The 18,239-nt window shown below is 46.8% G+C and overlaps 1 protein-coding gene across 1 annotated transcript in view; it reads left to right on the top strand.

The window, feature by feature from the left end:
* Positions 1 to 7,640: 7,640 nt before the first annotated feature.
* Positions 7,641 to 18,239, top strand: part of LOC147125043 (uncharacterized) — a 35,047-nt gene continuing 24,448 nt past the window's right edge. The window contains exon 1 of the mRNA XM_086008501.1: positions 7,641 to 8,282. Within this exon, the coding sequence (XP_085864627.1) occupies positions 7,958 to 8,282 (325 nt within the window). The 5' untranslated portion in view covers positions 7,641 to 7,957. The remainder of the gene's footprint in view (positions 8,283 to 18,239) is intronic.

Genomic DNA, 18,239 nt, shown 5'->3' with positions numbered 1-18,239 from the left:
GTATTATATTCCTCTATTAATAAAGCCAAGGATCTCATATACTTGTTTAACAGCCTTCTCAACTTGTCCTGCCACCTTCAAAGATTTGTGTACATACACGCCAGGTCTCTCTGTTCCTGCACCCCCTTTAAAATTTAGTTCATATTGCCTCTCCTCAATCTTCCTACCAACGTGCATCACTTTACACTTCTCTGTGTTAAATTTCATCTGACATGTGTTCTGCCTATTTCACCAGTCTGTCTATGTCCTCCTGAAGTCTGTAACTATCCTCCTCATTGTTTACATTTCCGGGTTTCATGTTATCTGCAAACTTTGAAATTATGCCCTGCATACCCAAGTCCAGGTCATTAATATATAAAAAGAGCAGTGGTCGTAACATTGACCCCTGGGGAACACCACTGTATACTTCCCTCCATTCTGAAAACAACCATTCACCACTATACTCTGCCAATTTTGTATCCATACTGCTACTGTCCCTTTTAATCCTGTGGACTTTAATTTTGCTAACAAGTCTATTATGTGGTACTTTGATAAAGTACATAGAATCATAGATACTTACAGCACAGGAGGCTGTTTGGCCCGTTGTGCCTGTGCTGGCTCTTTGAAAGAGCAGCCATGCTTAGTCCCACATCCCCGCTTTTTTGTCCATAACCCGGTAAGTTCCTCATCCTCAAGTACCTGTACAACTCCCTTTTAAAATTATTTACGGAATCAGCTTCCACCACCTTTTCAGGTAGAGCGTTCCAGATCCCAACAACTCTCTGAGTGAAAACATTTCTTCTCATCTCCCCTCTAGATCTATTTCCAATGATTTTAAATCTATGACCTCTAGTTATTGACCCACTCACCAGAGGGAATATGTTTCCCTATTTACTCTACCAAAACCTCTCATCATCTTGAAAACCTCTACCAGGTCACCTCTTAATCTTCTTTGTTCCAATGAAAATTGTTAGCAAAATGACCTGGACAGTGATGTTCAGAGTATGGTCAGTAAATTTGTAGATGATGCCGAAATCTGTGCAGGGGTTAAGACAGTAGAGGAGTGCAATCAAATGCAAAAAGTTTTAGATGTGCTAGAGTGGGTCACACAATGGCATTTAAACTAGATAAATGTAGTGTCATGCATGTTGGTAGGGCCAACAAAGAATACAATTAATTTGCAAGGAACAATACTGAAAGAGGTTGAGAGAGAAAAAGTTCCAGGTGTTATTGTGCACAGATCACCGAAGTTTCATGACCAACGTAGACAAACTGCAGCTAAAGCTAATAAGGTATTGGGTTGTATTAATAGAACCATTCAGTATAAATCAAAGGACACCATTTTGACACTATACAGGTTGCTGGTCAGACTGCATCTCAAGTACTGTGCTCAGTTTTGATAGAGATCTATAAAATATAAGGGATGGATAGATTATTCCAGTTGAACAGATTGGGAATGTTGAGTCTGTGTGTCCCAGTTATGCTTATTATAAATCACTGGACACAGACAACAAGAATAACTTTAACAGGTCTTTACTATTCGGAGGTCAAGTCCAACCTGGACCGCAACCTCCTGTTATAGAACATCATGGCAGGACTTTGGTTTGTCACTGCATGAGTGGCGTTTCGATATGCCAGTAGGAAATTGTCCACCTTGTGTTGTAGTGGAATCTGATCTTCGCTCATGGCCTTTATTGCTTTTTTGAACGTTTGTACAAATCTCTCGGCCAACCCGTTTGTAGCCGGATGATATGGGGCAGAGGTATAATGTTTCACCCCATTCTTCTTCATGAATTTCTGGAATTCCTCTGACACGAACTGCGGTCCGTTGTCTGAACATATTTGTTCTGGCAATCCATTTCTTGCAAATATCGTTCTTAGCACCGCGATCATCTTTTCCGAGGTAGTGGTAGTCATCTTAATCACTTCTGGCCATTTAGAATGTGCGTCCACCGCAATTAAAAACATGGAGTCCATGAATGGACCAGCAAAGTCAATATGTACACGTTGCCATGGGGTTGAAGGCCATTCCCATGGATGTAGCGGTGCAATCGGAGGTGCATTTTGAACTTTTTGGCACCCTGAGCAGCTTTTCGTCAGATCCTCTATCTGTTGGTCGATACCCGGCCACCACACATAAGCCCTAGCAAGGCTTTTCATCTTGACTCCCCCCAGATGACCTTCATGCAGTTCCTTTAGAACTCTCTCTCTTAACTTAGGAGGAATAATCACCCTTGTTCCATACATCAATGTTCCTTGACAGACGGACAGCTGTTCTCGTCTTGCTGAGAATGCCGGTAACAGTGGATCACCATGTGCTGGCCATCCCTTCACTGTCAATTCGTAGACCCGGGACAGTGTCGGGTCATTCCTGGTTTCTCTTTCAATACTTGCATTGGTGACTGGTAAACATTCGATGATGGTCGAGTGAAATAACTCAACAGGGTCAACCGTCGGTGCCTCCTCCACTGTAGGTAGTGGCAGGCGCGACAGCCCATCAGCATTACCATGCTGCTTTGTACCTTTGAATTCAATCTGATATTGATGTGCCCCTAGGAAAAGGGACCATCTCTGGAGCCTCTGTGCTGTCATCACCGAAACACCCTTCTTAGGGTTAAAAATGGATACCAACGGCTGGTGGTCTGTCAGTAGCGTAAACTTTTGGCCCTGCAGGTAATGATTAAACTTCTTTACTCCCCACACAAGGCTGAGAGCCTCCCTATCTATCTGAGCATAGTTGCGCTCAGCGGAGGTCCATGATCTGGATGCGAACGCGACTGGCCTCTCCAAGCCATTTGGCAACTTGTGTGAGAGTACTGCCCCAATACCATATGGAGAAGCATCACAAGCCAAACGAATAGGCAGCGTTGGGTTGAAGTGAGCCAACACTTCCTCTGAGGTGATCAATGCCTTGCTTTTGCGAAAGGCCCTCTGACAGTCCTCGCTCCACTTCCATGGTACTCCCTTCTGCAAAAGAGCGTTCAGCGGGTGCAGCACCGTGGATAAATTTGGCAGAAACTTATGGTAATAGTTAATCAACCCTAGGAACGACCTCAACTGGGATACATTATCCGGAGCGGGAGCCTTCACAACAGCTTCGATCTTGTCAGGAGACTTATGAAGCCCCTCCTGGTCAATGACATGACCACAGTATGAGATCCGCTTCTGAAAGAACTCACATTTCTGGCGATTAACTCGAAGTCCATATTCTTTCAATCTGGTGAGCACCCGTTCCAAATTTGCAAGGTGTTCCTCGTCATCATCTCCTGTAATCAGAATATCGTCCAGGTAACATTGTGTGCCTGGAATTCCCTGTAATACCTGCTCCATGGCCCTCTGCCAAATTGCTGGAGCAGATGCCACTCCAAAAACCAGTCTATTATACCGATACAAGCCTCTATGCGTGTTGATCGTGAGATACTGGCGTGACTCTTCCTCAACTTCCATCTGTAAGTACGCCTGCGCCAGGTCTATCTTGGTGAAGTGTTTCCCGCCAGACAACGAAGCGAAGATATCCTCAATCCGCGGAAGCGGATATTGCACCGTGTGAAGCACCGGATTGACAGTGATCTGAAATCTCCACAGATGCGAACCTTCCCCGGTTCCCCCGGCTTGTTGCTCGATGAACGCTTCATGACGGGAACAATGGGCATGGCCCACTCACTGCAGTCCACCTTAGACAGTACTCCTGAACATTCTAGCCCTTCCAGCTCAGCTTCCACAGCAGGTCGTATCGCATAAGGTACCGGTCTGGCTTTGAAAAATTTCGGGTTTGCATGTTCTTCAACCTTGATGTTTGCCGTAATTCCTCTCAGTGTTCCCAGTCCCTGTTGGAACACCTCTTTAGCATCGTCCAATATTCTGGACAATCGTTTAGGTTTGACATCTTTTTTACCGGAATCTACCGTTAGTGCTTTTAAGGAATGCCAGTCCATATTTATTCTCCTGATCCACTCCCGTCCCAGTAGTGGTGGACCTCCCTCAGGTAGCACATATAAGTCCATTCCTCGGCTTTCTTTGCCCTTGTGGACCACCTTTACCTTTATCTTTCCGATGGGGTATACTCTTTGCCCCGTGTATGTTTTCAATACAATCTCCGTATCCCGTAGGGGAATATGTGGGAATAACCTTTTGTAATCTTGCTTATTCATGACCGTCAATGCCGATCCAGTGTCCAATTCCATCTTCACTTGGACTCCTGCTATCTGAAGTGTGACCCAGATAGTTTGGAGGTCTGCTTCATTACCCACATTGTGTACTCTTAGACAACCCAGTTCCTTACTGCTGGAGTCTGAATCTGACTTCTGTTCATCTGAAATGTTCTCTGTCACCTTGTGTACCTTTCTGCACTTTTCCTGCGGTGACTTTTTGTTGCTGGTCTTCTTTCCTGACCGGCATACTTTAGCTATGTGACCAAGCCTGCCACATTTTCTGCATTCCTGATTTTTGAACCAGCACTGGTTCTGATCGTGCGTTGTCTTTCCACAACAATAACACTTTACTGCACCCAAGGCCATTTGATTGGTGCTGAGTTCCGATGAACTTAGCTGCATTTCTGCAGTGCCTCTCGCTGCGGCTTCGTGCGATGCTGCAATAGTGACAGCTTTATCAAGCGTAAGATCATTCTCCTCTAGCAGTCGCTTTTGTGTTCCTTCTTTTAACAATCCACACACAAATTTATCTCTCAGCGCATCTGCTAGTCCTGTTCCAAACTGACAGTACTTTGATAGCTTACACAGTTCAATTAAGAATTCAGCGTTGCTTTCTTCTTTCAGCTGCGTTCTTCTGTAAAATTTAAATCGTTCCGCTATCAGCAGCGGCGTGGGATTTAAATGATTTTTCAGGACAGTAACAATATTCGCGAAAGTCTGATCCGCCGGTTTATCTGGTGATACAAGGTGCTTCAATAGCCCGTACATCTTCACACCCATTGAGTTTAATAAGGTTAGTGCTTTCTTATCATCTGGTACCTCATTTGCTTTACAATAAACTTCCATGCGTTCTACATACGTGGCCCAATCTTCGACATCGCTATCAAAAGCATTGATGTTACCATGTTTAGGCATCCTTGCAAGTTTCTTTAAATTTTCTTTTTCCCAAAATGGCGGCTTCCCGCGCTTGTCTTCTTCCCCCGCCTACTAAAATGGCGGCTTCCCGCGCTTGGCGGTTTTTCCCGCGCTCGTCTTCTTCCCCCGCCGACTACAATGGCGGCTTCCCACGTTTGCCTTCTTCCCCCGCTGGCTGCAATGGCGATTGCCGTGCTGCTGCCGTTCTCGCCTCCCCAGCAGTTCTCAATTCCCCGACGCTGCTTTTTGCTCCCCCCGCGGTTCCCGTGGGCATTCACGCTTCCCCTGCTGTTACGCCTCTCAGCCCTGTTTGCAGGCCGGTCCTTTACACCGGCTGCGGTTGAGTTCTCCGTGGTTCTCGTGGCCTTAACGCTGCCCCAGTCGCTGCGCCTCTCGGCCCCGATTGCAGCCCGGCCCTTTTCACCGGCCGCGGTCGAGTTCTCCGCCCTTTTTCCTCTGTTTTCCCTCCCCTACTCCACAGCCAACGCGGCCAACTTTCTGCTCGTGTCGCTGATCGGCTTACCCACCACCGTGGCAGAAGGGATGATCACTGCCTGTCGCTGATGGAGGGCTTCGTGGTCAGAATTTTTTCTTTTTAACCCGGGTTCTCGATGCCTCCCGTGCGATGTGGTGCTCAGCAGGATGATGAGGGCGGATGCCTCTCCTCGACGCCCGTTCTGAGGACGAAGCTGCCTTGGATGTAAAACTGCCGCAGGGTAAGATCGGACTCGTCGCCACTGTTGAGTCTGTGTCCCAGTTATGCTTATTATAAATCACTGGACACAGACAACAAGAATAACTTTAACAGGTCTTTACTATTCGGAGGTCAGGGCTGAACTGCCCAGCAAATCACTACACAACGTTTATATAATGGTGTGGTCACCACTGGTATTACAGTATACAGCAGCCAAGAGAAAGTAGTACATCTCTTAAGGTAGTTCTCTTAAGGTGGAACAGGTTACATACACCACAGTGAACACAAATTTAAAATATGTAAGATATAGACTGGATGTCAGGCAGTTCTTCTTTCTGCAGAGTAGTGAGCTTCTGGAATACATTGCCAGCTGGTGTGGTGGGTACTGGCTCTTCAGTTATGTCTTCCAAGAGGGAGCTGGACCGGTTCTTGACTGGGACAGAGATCACATCATATAGAAAGCAAGTGTCTTTATAGATAATACTTGGTCCATGTGATCTCTGGACTGGTTTCAGTGGACTGAGGGGGTCAAAGAGGAATTTTCCAGGGTATTTTTTCCCTTATTGGCCCTGGGCTTTTTTCACCTCCCCCAGTTGATTACATGGAGGGGGTGGGAGGGAAAGGAAGTGATTATGCTCCAGCCATCAAGAGTGTGGTGTAGGCTTGATGGACCAGCTGGTCGCTTCCTGTCTGTCAATTTCATATGTTCTTAGCATAGAATAGCACTGTTTCATTAATGGATTAGCCACCACAAATTAAAAGCAAATTTATTCAGTACAACCAAGAATGCCATCCACTACGTGCTGCCAAATGCATACTCTTTCCACCAAAAACGTGGGAATCCTCAAGTCGAGCATATTCCTCCAGTCCTGCACTTAGTATTTGGTGCAAACCAGCCAGGCAGGCATCTCTCCCAAAACTGACTTGATTTTCAATTTACACATTCACACGAGGTGACTGCAAAAAGGATGAATTAAGCTGCTCATCTTGTGCTTGTTAACCTCCCACCTGATTTGGCCAAAAGGAACTTGCAGTGTTCAGTAACTTTTTAAAATTCATTCTTGGGATGTGGCCATTGCTGGCAAGGCCGGTATTTACTGCCCATCCCTAACTGCCCTTGAGAAGGCGGTGGTGAGCCGCCACTTTGAACCACTGCAGTTTTTCCTAGTGGTTTGATACAACTGAGTGGCTTGCTAGGCCATTTCAGAGAGTAGTTAAGAGTCAACCACATTGCTGTGGGTCTGGAGTCACATATAGGCCAGACCAGGTAAGGCCAGCAGATTTCCTTCCCTAAAGGATATTAGTGAACCAGATGGGTTTTTGGAACAATCCAGTAGTTTCATGGTCACCATTACTGATACTAGCTTTTTATTCCAGATTTATTCAATTAACTGAATTTAAATTCCCCGGCAGCCATGGTGGGATTTGGCAGCCATGGTGGAATTTAATCTCGTGTCTCCGGATCATTAGTCCAGGCCTCTGGATTACTAGTCCAGTAACATAACCACTATGCTACCGCACCAGATGATCTGCAGGGCTGGGAATAGCAGGTCAGAGCCAGGCTCTTCCACTGCCACCTCAGTGAAAGCACCAGTTTAAACCATGGACTCGCTACAACTTCCAACATTTCACAGCCTGCAACTCCCGCCTTTTATACAAACAACCCGCTGAAGTCATCTACTTATATACATTGCGGGACAAACTAAGGATAGGAATAGAAGATGAGAAATAGGCACAGTAGACAATAGTGCCACTACGTTTGTTAACAGGAGGCTTCAATGCTATAATGTAACAGATTTGTTTTTGTCGTTAATCTTCAATCCAATTACAATAAGGCACGAAAATGCCGCCCTGTGTAAAAGTCTCTGCCCTCTCCCCCTCGCCCACCCCCGGCTCTGGATTCCAGATAGTTTGACCCGCTGCGACGCGCATTCTCGAGGTGACGTCCGGGGGCTCTGTGACGTCACAGTGGCTCGCGTGCGAAGAGTGCGCAGGTGTGAATGGTTGTGGAGCGCGTTCGGCACACGCTGCATTGTTGCTGACACCTGTTTCCTGATACAGAGAGTGAGGAAGGAACAGAAGCAAGACTGCCTTTGACTAATACAGAATAAGATGGATCTTTACAAGTGCCAGTGATCGAGACCAAGACTGGAACGAGCAACAAGTAGACAGCAATCATTTCTTTCACTTAGATTTAAATACTGGGTAACCAGCTCGAATGTGGCTGTATCCATTGGCTCAGAACTACCAGCAGACAATGTTTTTTTTTAGCATTGGCCACCTACCTTTGCTGTGGGTCGCCATCATTGCATTATCTTCAGTGTCAACCGTGGGCACTTCCTGTTTGAAATGTGAAAAGAAAATTCACTCCACCTTGAAGCTCATTGACTATCAGATTCGGACACATCCAAACGGCAGTAACCATGTGACACAACTTACCTTCATTAGTGCTTTCCTTCAAGGGAAGACTATGCCTCCAGTTTCACAGGACATGTCCATCATAGAGAACATTCATGAGCAACTGCCCAATGTTACAGAATTATGTGAGTACTGTTATTATAGAGTGAAAGAATCCCTTTGTAATTTACTAGTTCAGGGTCAATGCACATGAAATGTTAATGGTCCACTATGTTGTGCCACTGCTTCAGATTCTTAAGTTATACCTAATATTAACTGGGATAAAATTAGTGTGAAGGGTATAGAGAGTGCAGAATTCCTAAAATGCATTCAGGAGAACTTTTTTAGCCAGTACATGGCAAGCCCAACAACTGGACCCCAGCTATTCACAATATATATTAATGATCTAGACGAGGGAACTAGATGTAATATCTCCAAGTTTGCAGACGACACAAAGCTGGGTGGGCGCGTGTGCTGCGAGGAGGATGCAGTGAAACTCCAGTATGATTTGGATAGGTTGGGTGATTGGGCAGATGCATGGCAGATGCAGTATAATGTGGATAAATGCGAGGTTATCCACTTTGGTGGCAAAAACAGGAAGGCAGATTATTATCTGAATGGCAATAGATTGGGAAAAGGGGAAGTGCAACGAGACCTGGGTGTCCTTGTGCACCAGTCGCTGAAGGTAAGCATGCAGGTGCAGTTGGCCTTCGTAGTGAGAGGATTCGAGCAAGGATGTCTTGTTGCAGTTGTACAGGGCCTTGGTGAGACCACACCTTGAGTATTGTGTGCAGTTTTGGTCGCCTTATCTGAGGAAGGATGTCCTTGCCATGGAGGGAGTGCAGCGAAGATTCACCAGACTGATACCTGGGATGGCAGGAATGACGTATGAGGAGAGATTGGGTCGATTAGGCTTATATTCACTAGAGTTTAGAAGAATGAGAAGGGATCTCATTGAAACTTATAAAATTCTAACAGGACTAGACAGACTAGATGCAGGAAGGATGTTCCCGATGGCGAGGGAGCCCAGAACCAGGGCTCACAGTCTAAAGATAAGGGGTAAGACATTTATGACTGAGATGAGGAGGAATTTCTTCACCCAGAGAGTGGTGAACCTGTGGAATTTTCTACCACAGAAGGCAGTTGAGGCCAATTCATTAAATATATTCAAGAAGGAGTTAGATATATTTCTTAAGGCTAAAGGGATCAAGGGATATGGGGAGAAAGCAGGGAGGGACAGGGTACTGAATTTGAATGATCAGCCATGATCTCATTAAATGGCGGAACAGGCTCGAGGGGCCAGTTGGCCTACTCCTGCTCCTATCTTCTATGTTTCTATATGTTTCTAAGGGAGGAGGCAGTTCTGGACTTAATTTTAGGGAATAAAGCTGGGCAGGTGGAAGGGGTATCAGTGGGAGAGCATTTTTGGGGTAGTGATTATAATTGAGTTAGATTTAGAATAGTTATGGAAAAGGACAAAGATAGACCAGGAATAAAAGTTCTCAATTGGGGAAAAGCCAATTTTACTACGCTGAGATGTGATTTAGCCAAAGTGGACTGGAAGCAGCTACTTGAAGGTAAATCAGTGTCAGAGCAGTGGGAGTCATTCAAGGAGGAGATGGTGAGGGCTCAGCGCAAGTATGTTCCCTTAAAGAAAAAGGGTGGGACTAACAAATCCAGAACCCCCTGGATGGCAAGGGGCATACAGGGTAGGATAAAGAAAAAAAGGGAGGCTTATGACAGTTACCGAGTGCTCAATACCATAGAAAACCTCGAAGTATAGGAAGTGCAGGGGTGAAATTGAAAAGTAAGTTAGGAAAGCAAAGAGAGAGCATGAAAAAATATTGGCAGGTAAAATCAAGGAAAACCCAAAGATGTTTTATAAATACATTAAGAGCAAGCAGATAACTAAAGAAAGAGTAGGTCCTATTAGAGACCATGAAGGTAATCTATGTGTGGAGGCAGAAGACGTGGGTATGGTCCTTAATGAATACTTTGCATCTGTGTTCACAAAAGAGAGAGACGATGCAGACATTGCAATCAGGGAGGAGGTGTGTGAAATATTAGATGAAATAAACATAGTGAGAGAGGAAGTATTAAGGGGTTTAGCATCTTTTTAAAGTGGATAAATCTCCAGGTCCAGATGAAATGTATCCCAGACTGTTAAGAGAAGTAAGAGGAAATAGCAGAGGTTCTGATCATCATTTTCCAATCTTCTCTGGCTACAGGTGTGATGCCAGAGGACTGCTAATGTGGTACCGTTATTTAAAAAGGGAGAAAGGGATAGACTGAGTAATTACAGGCCAGTCAGCCTAACCTCGGTGGTGGGAAAATTATTGGAAAAAATTCTGAAGGACTGGATAAATCTTCACTTAGAAAGACACGGATTAATCAAGGACAGTCAGCACGGATTTGTTAAGGGGAGGTCGTGTCCAACTAACTTGATTGAATTTTTTGAGGAGGTAACAAGGAGGGTCGATGAGGGTGGTGCGTTTGATGTGTACAGGAAACTCTCGTTTAAATGGCACCTAATTATCCGGAATTCTCTAATAACCGGCAAAATTCTGGAGTAGGTTTTGAGGCTTCCATATACTGTATATTTGTGGCTGTCGAACTGGGGTTCTTGTACCTTTTGCCATGTAATCATGGCTCTTGCACCTCCACTTGTGTAACCTGGTTCCCTGTATCTGTGCCTGTGGAACGAGGCTCCAGCACCTGTGTCTGTGGAACGAGGCTCCAGCACCTGTGTCTGTGGAACGAGGCTCCAGCACCTGTGTCTGTGGAACGAGGCTCCAGTACCTGTGTCTGTGGAACGAGGCTCCAGTACCTGTGTCTGTGGAACGAGGCTCCAGCACCTGTGTCTGTGGAACGAGGCTCCAGCACCTGTGTCTGTGGAACGAGGCTCCAGTACCTGTGTCTGTGGAACGAGGCTCCAGTACCTGTGTCTGTAGAACGGGGCTCCAGCACCTGTGTCTGTGGAACAAGGCTCCAGTACCTGTGTCTGTGGAACGAGGCTCCAGTACCTGTGTCTGTGGAACGAGGCTCCAGCACCTGTGTCTGTGGAACGAGGCTCCAGTACCTGTGTCTGTAGAACGGGGCTCCAGCACCTGTGTCTGTGGAACAAGGCTCCAGTACCTGTGTCTGTGGAACGAGGCTCCAGTACCTGTGTCTGTGGAACGAGGCTCCAGTACCTGTGTCTGTAGAACGGGGCTCCAGTACCTGTGTCTGTGGAACGAGGCTCCAGTACCTGTGTCTGTGGAACGAGGCTCCAGTACCTGTGTCTGTAGAACGGGGCTCCAGTACCTGTGTCTGTGGAACGAGGCTCCAGCACCTGTGCCTGTGGAACGAGGCTCCAGTACCTGTGTCTGTGGAACGAGGCTCCGGTACCTGTGTCTGTGGAACGAGGCTCCAGTACCTGTGTCTGTAGAACGAGGCTCCGGTACCTGTGTCTGTGGAACGAGGCTCCAGTACCTGTGTCTGTGGAACGAGGCTCCGGTACCTGTGTCTGTGGAACGAGGCTCCGGTACCTGTGTCTGTGGAACGAGGCTCCGGTACCTGTGTCTGTGGAATGAGGCTCCAGTACCTGTGTCTGTGGAATGAGGCTCCAGTACCTGTGTCTGTGGAACGAGGCTCCGGTACCTGTGTCTGTGGAACGAGGCTCCGGTACCTGTGTCTGTGGAATGAGGCTCCAGTACCTGTGTCTGTGGAATGAGGCTCCAGTACCTGTGTCTGTGGAACGAGGCTCCGGTACCTGTGTCTGTGGAACGAGGCTCCAGTACCTGTGTCTGTGGAACGGGGCTCCAGTACCTGTGTCTGTGGAACGAGGCTCCGGTACCTGTGTCTGTGGAACGAGGCTCCAGCACCTGTGTCTGTGGAACGGGGCTCCACTACCTGTGTCTGTGGAACGGGGCTCTCGTACCTTGGGCCATTGTCACTCCATGTCCCTTCTTCGTTATCCGGAATTTTTAATCCACCAGCACCATCCCGGTCCCGTTGGTGCCGGATACCAAAGAGTTTCCTGTATATGGATTTTAGCAAGGCTTTTGATAAGGTCCCACATGGCAGCATGGCCACGAAAGTAAAAGCCCATGGGATCCAAGGCAAAGTGGCAAGTTGGATCCAAAATTGGCTCAGAAGTAGGAAGCAAAGGGTTATGGTCAAAGGGTGTTTTTGTGACTGGGAGGCTGTTTCCAGTGGGGTTCCGCAGTGCTCAGTACTGGGTCCCTTACTTTTTGTGATATATATCAATGATTTAGACTTGAATGTAGGGGTATGATTAAGAAGTTTGCAGATGATACAAAAAATTAGCTGTGTGGTGGATAATGAAGAATAAAGCTGCAGACTGCAGGAAGATATCAATGGGCTGGTCAGGTGGGCAGAAAAGTGGCAAATGGAATTCAATTCGAACAAGTGCGAGGTAATGCATTTGGGGAGGGCTAACAAGGCAAGAGAATACACATTAAATGGTAGGACACTGAGAAGTGCAGAGGATCAGAGGGACCTTGGAGTGCGTGTTCACAGATCCCTGAAAGTAGCAGGACAGGTAGGTAAGGTGGTTAAGAAGGCATACGGGATACTTGCCTTTATTAGCCGAGGCATAGAATATGAGCAGGGAGGTTATGCTTGAACTGTATAAAACAGTAGTTAGACCGCAGCTAGAATACTGCGTGCAGTTCTGGTCACCACATTACAAGAAAGATGTGATTGTTCTAGAGAGGGTACAGAGGAGATTACGAGGATGTTGCCTGGACTTGAGAATTTTAGCTATGAGGAAAGATTGGAGAGGCTGGGGTTGTTTTCTTTGGAACAGAGGAGGCTGAGGGGAGACCTAGTTGAGGTGTAAAATTATGAGGAGCCTAGATAGAGTGGATAGGGAGAAACTATTTCCCTTAACAGAAGGGTCAATAATCAGGGGGCATTGATTTAAAGTAATTGGTCAGAGGTTTAGAGGGGATTTGAGGATAATTATTTTCACCCAGAGGGTGGTGGGGGTCTGGCACTCACTGCCTGAATATGCACTTGAAGTGCCATAACCTACAAGGCTACGGACCAAGTGCTGGAAAGTGGGATTAGGGTTGATAACTCTTTGTCAGCCGGCACAGACAAGATGGGACGAATGGCTTCCTTCTGTGCTGTAAATTTCTATGATTCTGATTTAGAGACCAAATATATTTGCTTATTTTAAAACTGCCATTGCCCCATCTGTACTATAAAATCAGTTGTATAAATTAGATTTGTGTATAAATCTTTCTCCTAATTTTATGCGTGTAATTTTAGGAAAAATATTTGCATCTATTTCTTGGTCATGTCCAAATGGCAACTGATGCTAGATCAATTGTTAATTTTAAATCGGAGATTGATAGCTTTCTGTTAACCAAAGGTATTAAGGGATAAACATAAAGCTAGGCTGACACTCCAGTGCAGTACTGAGGGAACGCTGCACTGTCGGAGGTGCCGTCTTTTGGATGAGACGTTAAACCGAGGCCCCGTCTGCACTCTCAAGTGGACGTAAAAGATCCCATGGCACTATTTCGAAGAAGAGCAGGGGAGATATCCCCGGTGTCCTGGCCAATATTTGTCCCTCAATCAACATAACAAAAATAGATTATCTGGTCATTATCACATTGCTGTTTGTGGGACCTTGCTGTGTGCAAATTGGCTGCCACATTTCTCACATTACAACAGTGACTCCAAAAGTATTTCATTGGTTGTAAAGCATTTTGAGTCGTCCGGTGGTCATGAAAGGCGCTATATAAATGCAAGTCTTTTCTTTATGGGCCAAAGGCGGGTATATGGAGTTAGGTCGCAGATTAGCCATGTTCTCATTGAATGGCAAAACAGGCTCAAGGGGCTGAATTGCCTACTCCTGTTCCTATGTTCTATGAGAACGCAGGATTATCTAATTTTAAAATTTGCGAGCAAGCACTGAGTGCGAGTCAGCAGAGAGTGCTGTGAGTTTGGGTAAGTGTGAGAGTTCTTTAATTGTTATTTCTCTTTAAATCATTCTTGATAAGATTACTTAAGCAGTTTAAGTAAAGGGGAAAAGTTACATATTTGGGATTCTGTTGGTTTAAGAAGAGTAAAACAAGGTTACACTGCAGTAGGAGTAAATTGGCACAGCAGGCAGTGGAAACCAGTTTTCTAACCAATCAGCAGGGGTGACTCATTTGGCTGTAAACAAACAAACAGCATAAAAAGACCAGTCCTAGTGAGAGCAAGCACTGAGTGCGAGTCAGCAGAGAGTGCTGTGAGTTTGGGTAAGTGTGAGTTAGGGTAAGTGAGGTGTTAGGTGCTCTTTTCAAACTTTAACTCTGTGGGTTGTAGCTAATAAGGCCTTTCTGGTGCAGAGTGACTGTTGGTAAACCATTTAACTGGTGTAATTAGAAGGATTGATTTAATTTAAATCCAATTAATTAAAGGGGATACTAGCATCTAAAATGGGGCAGAGGGTGTCCATAACTAACAATAAAAAATTTAATTAATTACATAGAATGGAGCAGGTGATGTGTTACTGTTGCGAGATGTGGGAGCCGGTGAACCCCATTGAGGCTCACGGTGATTACGTCTGTGACAAGTGTCTGCTGCTACAGGAACTCCAGCTCCATGTTGATGAGCTGGAGTCTGAGCTTCAGACACTGCGACACATCAGGGAGGGGGAGAAGTACCTGGACTCTGTGTATCAGGAGGTGGTCACACCTATGAAGTTAATTAATTCAGATGTAGCCCATGGTCAGGGACAGGACGGTGTGACTACGAGTGAGGCAGGTACGGGGATCCAGGAGGTAGAGCTGGAGGAGCCGCAGCCCTTGCTCTTGTCCAACAGGTTCGAGGTTCTTACTCCCTGTGGGGACAGGAGCAGGGACTGCAGGGAGGATGAGCAACCTGGCCACAGCACCGTGGAACGGGGGGCCATTCAAGAGGGGGGAGTAAATAGAAATGTTGTAGTGGTAGGGGATAGTATTATTAGGGGGATAGATAGAGTTCTCTGCAGCCGAGAGCGAGAGTCCCGAAGGCTGTGTTGCCTACCCGGTGCCAGGGTTAAGGACATCTCCTCTGGGCTGGAAAGAAACTTGCAGTGGGAGGGGGTGGATCCAGTTGTCGTGGTCCATGTTGGTACAAACGACGTAGATAGGACTAGGAAGACGGTTCTGTTAAAGGAATATGAGCAGCTAGGGGTCAAATTAAAAAACAGAACCTCAAGGGTAATAATCTGGATTATTACCTGAGCCAGGAGCGAATTTGGCTAGGACAAATAAAATTAGAGAGTTAAATGCGTGGCTCAAAGACTGGTGTGGGAGAAATGGGTTTTGCTTCCTGGGACACTGGCACCAGTACTGGGGCAGGAGGGAGCTGTTCCGTTGGGACGGGCTTCACTTGGCCAGTGCTGGGACTAGAGTCCTGGCGGATCATATAACTAGGGCTGTAGAGAGGGCTTTAAACTAACTAGTGGGGGGTAGGTTCCTAGAGAGTAAATAATAAAAATGACAACAGAGAAGGTCATAGACTTAGGTAGCAGTGGGGAAATTAAAAACCAGAGCGTGTCTGGAAGGGGCAGAAGGTATGGAGTAAAAGGTAAAGTAATAAAAAGGGCAAAAGCAGGAACTAAGTGTCACAAAACATATTTGAAAGTTCTCTATCTGAATGCACGTAGCATTCGTAACAAAATAGACGAGTTAATGGCACAAATAACTACATATGGGTATGATCTTGTGGCCATTACAGAAACATGGCTGCAGGGTGACAATGCCTGGGAATTAAACATACCAGGTTATTTAACGATCAGGAAGGACAGGCAGGAAGGAAGGGGAGGTGGGGTGGCTATGTTAATAAAGGAAGGAATCACTGTAATACAGAGAAATGATATTGGGTCAAAAGATCAGGATAATGAAACAGTTTGGGTGGAAATAAGGAATAATAAGGGGAAAAAAACACTAGTGGGCACAGTCTATTGGCCTCCGAACAGTTGCAACTCTGTTGGACGGAGTATCAATCAGGAAATAGTTGAGACTTGTAATAAGGGAACATCTATAATTATGGGGGATTTTAACTATCATATTAATTGGACAAATCAAATTGGGCAGGGCTGCCTTGAGGATGAGTTCATTGAGTGTATTAGGGATGGGTTTCTTGAGCAGTATGTAACTGAACCAACCAGGGGGCAAGCAACCTTAGATCTGGTCCTGTGTAACGAGACAGGATTAATTAAAAATGTCCTAGTAAAGGATCCCCTTGGAATGAGTGACCATAACATGGTTGAATTCCATATTCAATTAGAGGGTGAGAAGGTTGGATCTCAAACAAGCGTGCTAAGCTTGAATAAAGGAGACTATGAAGGTATGAGAGCGGAATTGAGTAGAGTGGATTGGGAAAATAGATTAAAGGGTAAGACGATACATGATCAATGGTGTACATTTAAGGAGTTATTTTACAACTTCCAAAAAATATATATTCCACTGAGAAGAAAAGGGTGTAAAAGAAAAGACAGCCATCCGTGGCTAAGTAAAGAAATTAAGGATAGTATTTGACTAAAAACAAGGGCATATAAGGTAGCCAAATCTAGTGGGAGGATAGAGGATTGGGACAACTTTAAAAGACAGCAAAAAATAACAAAAAGATAGATTATGAAAGTAAATTAGCAAAAAATATAAAAACAGATAGTAAGAGTTTTTGGCCTAGAAATTGAGTTTTGGCTTAGCCAGGGCTTTAGCGCCGGAAGTTAGTGCCGGCGCTAAGTCCCCCTGCGCGCGCCAAAAATTCAGCAGGGCCGCGCCCAAACGGCTGCCGGCGCTACTGAAGGGTCTTTGCGGCGGTAAATCGGCGCTAACTGCCGTTTCGCGCCGCAATTCCGGCGCTGCGGCACCCGATGCGGTGCGGCAGGCTCGGGAAGTGCAGGCCTCCTCCTTCCCTTAAGGAGGAGCTGCCTGCACCCGATCGCGGCCCGCGAAAATCTTTTTAAAAATGAGCCCGGCACCTCGGACAAGTGCCGGGCTTGCTTCTGTTCCGGGGTGGGGGGGGGGGGGGGGAGTCCGGGGAGGGAGCTGCGGCCAGGCGGCCGGCGGGAAAGCGGCCGGCCGCCGCGGGGCCTTTAATGCGCCGGCGCAAAGACTCGTAAGACTCTGTTGCCAGAGTCTTAGTTGCGGCTGTCACGGGCGAGGCGGCCGCAACTGAATTTCGGCGCTGGGGCCCGTCGGCATGGCAACCGGGACGCTGCGCACACCGATGACGTCATCGGTGCCGGCGCAGCGCTACCGGTCTACCGCGGCGTAAGGGCCCCAGGCAATTTCGGCGCCGGCGCCAAATGCAGCGCTAGGCCCTCTAGCGCCGCAAAATCGGCGCTAAGGGCACTCAATTTCTAGGCCTTTATCTATCTATATATATAAAGCGGCTCTTCTGTCTGTCTGTCCGTTCTCTATACGTTTGAAAGTTATAGAGCGTACCGACGCGCGCATCACGTCAAAAGGAAGCTTACGATTACGGACCGGTCATAGGCGTATTTACGTTTCGGCCGGACAAAAATCGCGCCCGCGGTATCCAAAAAACGTTCAACATTCCGCTCATTAGCATCTCATTAGCGACCGTGTGACATCGAGGTCGACCAATCGTACGGCGGGTTCCTGGCGCGTGCCATCCTACAGTTGAGTGTTGAGTGACTTGACGATTGACCAATCCTACGCTTCGGTGACCTGACGGTCGACCAATCAGTGCGTGTGTGGGCAGGCCTTATCGTTCTGAACCGAGGTGAGTGGCCGCCATCTTGATTTTTTTCCCCACACTTTCTGTGTGTTAGGGAACTAAGGTAAATATTTGAATTATGTGTTAGGGAATTAAATAACAATTTATTTGAGATTTAAATTGTGTTTAGCAACAGGAGGAAATGAAGTGATCCCCTGCCCTTCGCCTGGAGGCTCGCCTACTTTGACGGCCGTTTCGAGCGGCTGTGCCGGCGCCGGGCGCGACCTAGCAGCCCGGGAAGCCTGGGCCTTGAGTTGCGGGCCATGCTGGGAGCCGCCGCACACAAAACTTCCCCGCGGCGTCAACAGCCCCGCCCCAGAGCCGGACCCATAGTCACCAGGTCACTCTGTTCCCCGCTCGGCTCGGGCGGG

The sequence above is a fragment of the Somniosus microcephalus genome, chromosome 1 (assembly GCF_052327205.1).
Source record: "Somniosus microcephalus isolate GS21.2 chromosome 1, FLI_Smic_1.0, whole genome shotgun sequence".
NCBI classification, from domain to species: Eukaryota; Metazoa; Chordata; class Chondrichthyes; order Squaliformes; family Somniosidae; genus Somniosus; species Somniosus microcephalus.
The sequence above is the reverse complement of the archived record's forward strand: the minus strand, read 5'-3'. Positions and strand labels throughout refer to the sequence as shown.